The sequence below is a fragment of the Littorina saxatilis genome, linkage group LG2 (assembly GCF_037325665.1).
Source record: "Littorina saxatilis isolate snail1 linkage group LG2, US_GU_Lsax_2.0, whole genome shotgun sequence".
NCBI classification, from domain to species: domain Eukaryota; kingdom Metazoa; phylum Mollusca; class Gastropoda; order Littorinimorpha; family Littorinidae; genus Littorina; species Littorina saxatilis.
Genome location: NC_090246.1, coordinates 16,391,956 through 16,401,491, shown reverse-complemented (window position 1 = coordinate 16,401,491; position 9,536 = coordinate 16,391,956). Strand labels below are relative to the sequence as shown.

General features: G+C 44.5%; 1 protein-coding gene across 2 annotated transcripts; it reads right to left on the bottom strand.

The window, feature by feature from the left end:
• Positions 1 to 1,130: 1,130 nt before the first annotated feature.
• Positions 1,131 to 9,536, bottom strand: LOC138955796 (uncharacterized). 2 transcript variants are annotated; one of them, XR_011452375.1, is made up of 4 exons: positions 8,904 to 8,927; positions 7,535 to 7,736; positions 3,076 to 3,125; positions 1,131 to 1,288 (listed from the first exon to the last, which is right to left on the bottom strand). XR_011452375.1 is itself a non-coding variant. In XM_070327329.1 (4 exons), exons 1-4 carry the CDS (start codon positions 9,335 to 9,337, stop codon positions 1,161 to 1,163), a joined length of 489 nt encoding a protein of 162 aa, XP_070183430.1. In that variant the 5' UTR covers positions 9,338 to 9,536; the 3' UTR covers positions 1,131 to 1,160. The 2 variants fall into 2 exon arrangements, 1 of the variants encoding a protein (XP_070183430.1); XM_070327329.1 differs by lacking the exon at positions 8,904 to 8,927 and adding an exon at positions 9,229 to 9,536.

The following is a 9,536-nucleotide window of genomic DNA, read 5'->3' as shown; positions in this document are numbered from 1 at the left end:
CCAGTGCGACCCTCACACACAATCATGACAATTAAGATTAATCTCCACCTGCAGGCAAAGTTGAACATTCTACGTTTCTATCAAACACTTTTGTTTCTGGTTAATATCCGCATTCCAGAAGGAACATCCTGTATTCCTCGTAAGCAGCGGTTCGCAAGGAAATGTGTGTGCTTGTGTTTAAGTGAATGCACATGTATGCAGTCTCGACAGAACACTGTTGACTAATGTGAACTAGGCAGACAGGATCAAACTGGCTTTGACTCTGCCAAAATTAATAAATCAATCAATCAATCAATCAATCAATCAATCAATAAAATAAATAAGTATATACATAAATGAATAAATAGTTAGATAAAATGAAATCAATAAGCGAGCTGTTGGGGTGTACGCTGACCTCTTTTCCGCAAATAGATTTTTATTTCCCTTATCTCTATCCATAAAAAAAATCTGATTTTATGGGCAGAGCGTTATCCTTATCGCAAGTTAATAAATGATTCCTGCATCCGCCTCGCCTCATCATCCCAGCAACCTCTACTGATAGAGAAAGGATCACAGACTGGGAAAAGAGCTTTGCTGGGATCTTGCCAATTCCAGGCATTTCTCTCCACGATAGGGGCTACTCCTCTTTGATCTCATTAGTGTGGCTGTGTGAGATTGTTTTACATGTCTTGGAAGATTGACACTGGTATTTTGTGAAATACAGGTGTTTGGAGAAATGTATTTTATCCGCGGCGGTCTTGGGGAGAGGGGTATCAGTGGTTTGTGTGTGTGTGTGTGTGTGTGTGTGTGTGTGTGTGTGTGTGTGTGTCTGCGTCCGTGCCTGTCTCTTTAACTGTTGATTTGTAAGTGTCTACGCCTGCCCCGTCGGAACGATGAACACCTCTACCCCCCCCCCCCCCCAACACACACACATATTCATATTGTGCGCACACACGTAATCCCCTCCCCCACCCCCACGCATTCTATCCCCCCCTACACACACATACACACACACACACACACACACACACAAACACCGTGGCACACACCCACACCCACACACACGCACACACGCGCAAGCGCAAGCGAACGTACTCACACGTCCACACGTACGCACACATACTGACACACTCACACAAGCACACAAACAGTGATTGCGCCCTGTTGATCTCTGATCACCTTCATTTCTTGTACACACCTAAGACCACGAGAAGAAATACAGCAAGTAGGCCTATCAATCCAGCAAGCGACAAGACCACGATGGTAGCAAGGCGATAGTCAAACGCCGCTTCCACCACCAAAACCTGACCTGCAAACACAAAATCAAACCAAGACTTCAACATAGTTGTATGTCTATGTCTATGTTTGCTTGTACCTAGTCTTTTGTCTAGTAGGCCTATTGCAGCAGGTGAGTGCGACATTTGAAAGAAGATACCTCCTAATCGGAAGGTCAAATCTCGGTGGGTTAAGGGTGAAGATTGTTTCAAATCTCCCAGCTCAACTTATGAGCAAACCTGCTAGTGCCGTATTCCCCTTCGTGTGTACACGCAAGCACAAAACCAAGTGCGCATGATAAAGATCATTTGATCCGTGTCAGAATTCGGTGGGTAACGCCCGGCCTTAGTTGAGCACGAAGTCAACTTCCCGAAGTCTTTATACCGAAAACCCGCAGCTGCGGCGGAGTTCTTCGTCCTCTACATCGCTTCGCAAGTTTTGACATGCAAAGTTGCGCCGTAGCTGTGATGAAGTTGTTCTTTTTGTCAGAAGAGTGCTTTTTGATTCAATATGGACGTAGAAATCACACTCGAAAGAGCAGAGTGCATTCCCTTGGACATGTAGGAAGCTATGCTGAAAGCAGTTCAAGCAAGGGACGAATTCTCATTCGGGAAGCTTCGCGAAGTCGACTTCGTCCAATTAAGGACAGGCTTTATAGAAACACAAAAATACCCAGCAAGCTTCCCCCGAAAGCAGCGTATGGCTGCACGAATTACGGGGTAAAAATGGCCATACACGTAAAACTACTCGTGTAAAAATATAAGTGAACATGGGAGTTTCAGCCCATGACCGAAGAAGATGAAGAAGAATGAAAGAGAAGAAGAAGAAGAAGAAGAAAGAAAGAAGATACAATTGTCCGTATATTTTGTTAGCTTTGTTTTAGAGATGACAAATTACAACAACATCAACAACAACAACAACACACACAATTGTTTTAATCATTACAGCACAAAGTCCTGCTGTGCCGAATTTCCGTGTTTTGATTTTTCGCGTATCTATCTATTGTAAGTAAAATCTCAGTAATTTAACACTCAGTTGAGTCAATTTGTGAACCAATGCATAATCATTTATAAACGAGCGGTAATGACCGTAACATTCTTCTTCTTCTTCTTCTTCGTTCATGGGCTTAGACTCCCACGTTCACTCATGTTTTTAGCACGAGTGGAGTTTTACGTGTATGACAGTTTTCACCCCGCCATTCCGGCAGCATACGCCGATTTCGGGGGAGGCATGCGGGGTATTGTCGTGTTACTATAACCCACCGAACTCTGACATGGGTTACAGGATCTTTTCCGTGCGCACTTGGTCTTGTGCTTGCGTGTACACACAAATGGGGTTAAGTCACTAGCAGGTCTGCACATACGTTGACCTGGGAGATCGGAAAAATCTCCACTCTTAACCCACCAGGCAGCAGCGACCGGGATTCGAACTCACGACCTGCCGATTAGGAGGCCGACGTCTTACCACTGCGCCCGTCTACCGTAACATTTCAAATTCAACTGACTGGCTGACTGACTTGCTGATGTTTTGCAGTGATGCACAAAATGGCTTGGAGAATTGACTTAACTGAATCAATCTGACTGGATAAATGTCCCAGGAAGATTGACCACCTGGTCGAGTGATCTACCCACAGAGGTATACTTAAACTCAATGATCACTTCATCGATATATTACTAAACGACTGGATAAAGTTGAAGGACATAATTGAAACAGAACAGGATAAAAATGATAAACAGGACAGAAAAAAGTCAAACAGATTAGACGGAAAAGATTAAAAGATAATGAAAGCAGTAGAGACGGTAAGCTTCAATGCTAAATTACCTGTGTATACAAACTGCTCACAACGCGCCCCCGTCTCTTTTTCAACACAGCTGCAAAACAAATGAACAGGATATTATAATGCAGTATACTCCATGGGATTGGCTCCATGAATCCAAGGGTCGGTAGATCCAAGGATCCATTGATACAAGGGTCGGTAGATTTAGGGATCCATAGATACAATGGTCGATAGATCCAGGGCTCCGTGGACACAATGGTCGATAGATCCAGGGATCCGTAGATGCAAGGTTCGGCACATTCAGGGATCCATAAATACAAGGTTCGACACATTCAGGGATCCATATATAGATACAAGGGTCGGCAGATCCAGGGATCCATAGATACAAGGATCGGCACATTCAGGGATCCATAGATACAAGGGTCGTCAGATTCAAGGATCCATAAATACAATGGTCGGTAGATCGAGGGATCCACATATACAAGGGTCGGCAGATCCAGAGATCTGTAGATACGAGGGTCAGCAGACCGAGGGATCCATAGATACAAGGGTAAACCGATCCGACGATTAAAGGGTAGACATTTACAAGGATCCTAGACATATGGGTCGACAGATAATGTGGACCCTGAGGTCGACTGATACATGGATTTAAGAATCGACCGATCCATAGATACAAGGTCAACAGATGCAGATTCTATGGACACAAGTGTCAAAAGGTCCATGTGTTCACAGATCCAGGGTTGATGAATACAAATGTCTACAGATGCAAGGTCTACGGAAAGAAAGGTCGACATATCCAGGTCTATGGGTACAAGGGTAGACAAATCCAAAGACCCACAGATACAAGGTTTACGGAAACAAAGGTCGACATATCCAGGTCTATGGGTACAAGGGTAGACAAATCCAAAGACCCACAGATGCAAGGTTTACGGAAACAAAGGTCGACATATCCAGGTCTATGGGTACAAGGGTAGACAAATCCAAAGACCCACAGATACAAGGGTCAAAAGATCCGACAATTACTGAATACAAGGATCCGCAGGAAGGTATATTTGAAGAAGCCATACATCTATTCTTTTTTTCTTTTTTTATCAATCGACCATTATATATCTATGTGCAATATTATCTATCGACTATTGGCTTCGTCGACACTTTTTGTCGTTTTTACCAAAGAGAAGCCCATACACATAAAGTATAGGGTAATTTAACGACACGGTTTTTGGAACAGGATTTACCTCCAAACTCAATCCTCAGGAATGTCCGTGCCTTTTGCGTACATTGCTAACTTCACACTTTTTGAGCGAAACATTTCTCGGAAGTGGAGGCCGCGGCGGCACAGAGAAACAGGAAACTGAAACATTTGTCTATTATCAGCGGTGTAACTGATAATAATGTGACCCTCCACCACGAAATGAGTCGCATGTCACCTCGCGCGGTTCTGCGCTGGGCTTAATATATACTGTTCAAAAAAAGAAACGCATAGTTGCTACTTGCCAAATTTGTTTTATTTTTCGAAAAAATTAACAGAAAATCCAATATTTAGATTATTTGTTTGAAATTTGGTATGGACACAGTTGAATGCACACACAGTTCATTTGCATCTTCAAATCAATCAGTCAATCAATACGATTGGGTGCCGAGGCTGTCAAGTCAGTAGGGGGTGTGACTGCCTTGAGCAGCAACAACTGCCCGGCACCTTCTGGGCATGGACTGGATCAGATGCCGGATATCTTGCTGTGGGATGGTGTCCCACTCCTCCTGAAGTGCCTGCAATAGATCGCGGTGATTTGCCGGCGCTTCTTCTCGCCTGCGCACACGTCTGTCCAATTCATCCCAGAGGTGTTCTATCGGGTTCATGTCTGGCGACATGGATGGCCAGGGAAGCACCTGGACATGGTGGTCGGTGAGGAACTGGGTGGTGAGTCGTGCTGTGTGCGGGCGAGCGTTGTCCTGCTGGAATATGGCATCCTGGTCAGCCAGAAGAGGAAGGGCGTGTGGGCGCAGAATTTCCTCCACGTATCGCTGGGCAGTTATGCGCCCTTGGACGTGCACCAGGGTGCTCTTCCAGCGGTATTGATCGCCCCCCACACCATGACGCCTCCACCACCATGAACGGGTGCCTCATCCACACAGTTGGGCGCGTAACGTTCGTTTACTCTCCGTAGACCCTCCTCCGACCATCATGTCGCTGGAGCAGGAAGTAGGACTCGTCGCTGAACCACACGTGTCTCCAGTGATTCCGGACGGTCCAGCGAAGGTGCTGGTCGCCACACTGCACTCGGTTCTGGCGATGGCGGCGGGTGAGGACAGCTCCTCTGTGAGGTCTGCGAGCTCTCAAACCAGCTTCATGCAGGCGGTTCCGCACGGTCTGGTCCGATAATCGGTGTGGCCCGGGGAGAGCCTGGACAGAAGATGAGGCCGACAGGAAACGATTCCGGAGGTGGCGGAGCCGTATGAAGCGGTCGTGAGCAGCAGTTGTCGCCCTTGGTCTTCCCGCTCGTGGCAAGTCAGCAACGGAGCCAGTGGCTTGAAACCTGACCCACAGTCTACTGATGGTGCTCTGGGACACGTGGAAGTGCCTGGCGATTGCACTTTGACTTTGGCCTGCTTGTAAACGACCCAATGCAATTTGGCGGTCTTCTCTGCTCAATCGGGCCATCTTTCGTCGCTGAATTGTCGTCTGATTTCTTTGTGGCGAACAATCCGCTTTTATGGGTTTTGGAAGACATGGTGAGAGCTCAATATTCCCCGAGTTTCACAAGATTACACTGAAGCATGACGAGTGGTCATGCCAAATGAGCAATTTTGACATTGTAGCCACTGATAACGCATGCGTCACGTGCAGAGCTCACTTGTGGCAATGGACGAAAGGTCGACGACCAGATAAACATTTTCTGCAGTTTGGTGGATATCCTTGTAGCCATATAACTAAATTAACCAAATATTACAAGCTATGCGTTTCTTTTTTTGAACAGTATAAGTCCGGGGAGTGTCTGGTAACAGTGTGAGGGTCACCTTAGTCACAGGCTTATAACTTAAACAGTTTTCGCTCTTTTCTAAAACGGTTTTCACCACTGGATAGAGCATAACAAACTCTCTAGAAAAATGTAAAAATATGAAAATCATGCAAAAGGTGATATGCGACTCATTCCGTGGTGGAGGGTCACAAATTAGGTTTGAGAAGACATCCGCTTGACTGTGTAATTAGAGTTCCCTTCAAATTAGCCTCTTTGCGTTGTGTGAACGACTGCATAACGAGGGCCTAGATTTGTATCTTGACTGTGACACGTTAAATTTACCAACATTGCCTTCTGAAGTTTTACCCACACAGGCAGAGTTTGCTGTGATTATCTTCTCTTCGTACCTAGCGATCTAATACCCCTTTGAACTGACTATAGTATATACTTTCTGAGAGCTCTCACCATGTCGTACCGTCTACTGAAACGTACAGATGATAGATAACCACTAAACGACATACAAAGGCATGATTTTCGCACATGTATGGAGTGAATTCTCTCGCCGATAACGCATTCGCCAGTGAAAAAATTAAACCCTCACTGTTTACTCGAAAACATGTTCATTTTATGTTCTATTCACTCTTTCAGGTTAGGTAAAGACTCCCTGCTGAGTTTTTGAGATCGAACTAAAACACGCACCTGTATAGAATATTATACTCGGCCATTTAAGCGATTTACGGTGCACGAAATGCTAGCAATGAGCACTGAGAAGCATAGACAATGCAAATAAGAGCGCACTTCTTCTGCGTTCGTGGGCTGAAACTCCCACGTACACTCGTGTTTTGCATGAGTGGAATTTTACGTGTATGACCGTTTTTACCCCGCCATTTAGGCAGCCATACGCCGCTTTCAGAGGAAGCATATGCTGGGTATATTCGTGTTTCTATAACCCACCGAACTCTGACATGGATTACAGGATCTTTTCCGTGCGCACTTCGTCTTGTGCTTGCGTGTACACACGAAGGGGAATAAGGCACTAGCAGGTCTGCACATAAGACCTGGGAGATCGGAAAAATCTCCACACTTAACCTACCAGGCGGTAGCGGCCGGGATTTGAACCCACGACCTTCTGATTAAGAGGCCGACGTCTTACCACTCCGCCACAGCGCCCGTCGAGAGCGCACTGACATGGGTAACAACGCGAGTACAGTGAAACCTCACTTTACCCCCCCCCCCCCCCCAATTTTAGACTCCCTATCTTTTAATACCCTGTTTTCTTATAGGTTATGTTCTAAACCTCTGTAAGTTTACCTGCATTTTAAGACTCCCCTTGTTTTAAGGTCTGATTTTCTCAGATTTTGGGAGACCTCAAAAGAGGGGGGGGGGGGGGGGGGCGGCATTACACCGCAAGTCACAAGAGACGATACTCTGGGTAAACTTTCCCAGTGCATACCATACTGGTGAATCTATACAGCGACCTCTTTCAATAACAGCTATGTCAGGTTTTTAAAGGTTGAAAGACGGATTGCGTGTACTCCATACTTACTAACAAAAAGCGCTACGGTCTCCATTCCCTTCCAAGTCCACGGCGTAACACACTCCGCTGTTGAGACATGCTGCGGAATCCTTCTCTGCTGCGGTACATTCGTGTCGGTGACTCAATTTGATGGTAGATTTTTTGTGCTGTAGTTGCGAGACGGAGGCCCCGTTTTGTGTTTGTTGCTCGCTTGTGCCGCGACCACAGGCCTCTGTTAATAAAAGAAAACAAGTCGCGTAAGGCGAAAATACAATATTTAGTCAAGTAGCTGTCGAACTCACAGAATGAAACTGAACGCAACGCAACGCAGCAAGACCGTATACTCGTAGCATCGTTACTCCACCGCCCGTGGCAAAGGCAGTGCCCGTGGAATTGACAAGAAGAGCGGGGTATTCGTTGCGCTGAGAAGGATAGCACGCTTTTCTGTACCTCTCTTCGTTTTAACTTTCTGAGCGTGTTTTTAATCCAAACATATCATATCTATATATTTTGGAATCAGGAACCGACAAGGAATAAGATGAAAGTGTTTTTAAATTGATTTCGAAAAAAGAATTTTGATAATAATTTTTATATATTTAATTTTCAGAGCTTGTTTTTAATCCGAATATAACATATTTATATGTTTTTGGAATCAGCAAATGATGGAGAATAAGATAAACGTAAATTTGGATCGTTTTATAAATTTTTATTTTTTTTTACAATTTTCAGATTTTTAATGACCAAAGTCATTAATTAATTTTTAAGCCACCAAGCTGAAATGCAATACCGAAGTCCGAGCTTCGTCGAAGATTACGTGACCAAAATTTCAACCAATTTGGTTGAAAAATGAGGGCGTGACAGTGCCGCCTCAACTTTCACGAAAAGCCGGATATGACGTCATCAAAGACATTTATCAAAAAAATGAAAAAAAAACGTTCGGGGATTTCATACCCAGGAACTCTCATGTCAAATTTCATAAAGATCGGTCCAGTAGTTTAGTCTGAATCGCTCTACACACACACACACACACACGCACACACGCACGCACACACGCACGCACACACGCACATACACCACGACCCTCGTTTCGATTCCCCCTCGATGTTAAAATATTTAGTCAAAACTTGACTAAATATAAAAAACTAGAACTAAATGAAACTGTGTATGTCGTGTTCTCTTGAAGACTGCATAGTTTCTGTCTTTGAGTTGGCTACAGTATCAGTAAACAATTGCAACGATGACACTTCAACTTGACATATTCAATATACAAGCCTCTTGAAGCAACACTTTACAACGACGAGACTAGACGCTAGCTACATAGTTGTGTAAAAATACACTTTCGGTATACAAGCCAGTCAAGTTATTCCCAGTATACTACACACTATGATAATCATTTTACCTAAGAAACTGCCGTGCTGAAATGGCCTCGACAGTATAAGTGACAGCGACACAGTAAACTACTAACGACTCCACAAAACCCCCAAAAAGATAGTAGTCTGTTGTGTATTTTTCCCAACAATATTTTTCGCAACACAATTCAGAACTTACAAGTCCACTTAAACAAGAGCGAAACCTAAGTTTCCGGGCTATAAATAGCCGGCGGCTACAAAACATTTGTGCGCTAGACTATTGTATCGACGCATTTCCCGACAAGGAAGTTTGCACACTGTAACAGCAGACAGCATTAACACACAAACCACACCCATAAACGAAAGAAGACTTACCAACTGCATTGAAGAAAGCAACGAGGGTGCAGAACAAAAAGTGCACCGATGGTAAATTCATTTTCAGAGTCTCAGCACAAGCCTCAACACTTTGTTCTGTTGTTCCCATTCACAATTCCGGAACGTAATTCACGTCCCATTTACGCTGCGAGTTGAGGGTGACTTGCGGGTGGCTTCATTCATTGTTGTTAGTTGTGAAAAGAAATAAGAAAACAGCACAAAAGGCAACACAGCGTGTTAGGTAATATTAGAATTCTGCCACTTAAAACCACCTACACACATATTTGAACAGCAAAGTCAGAACACAC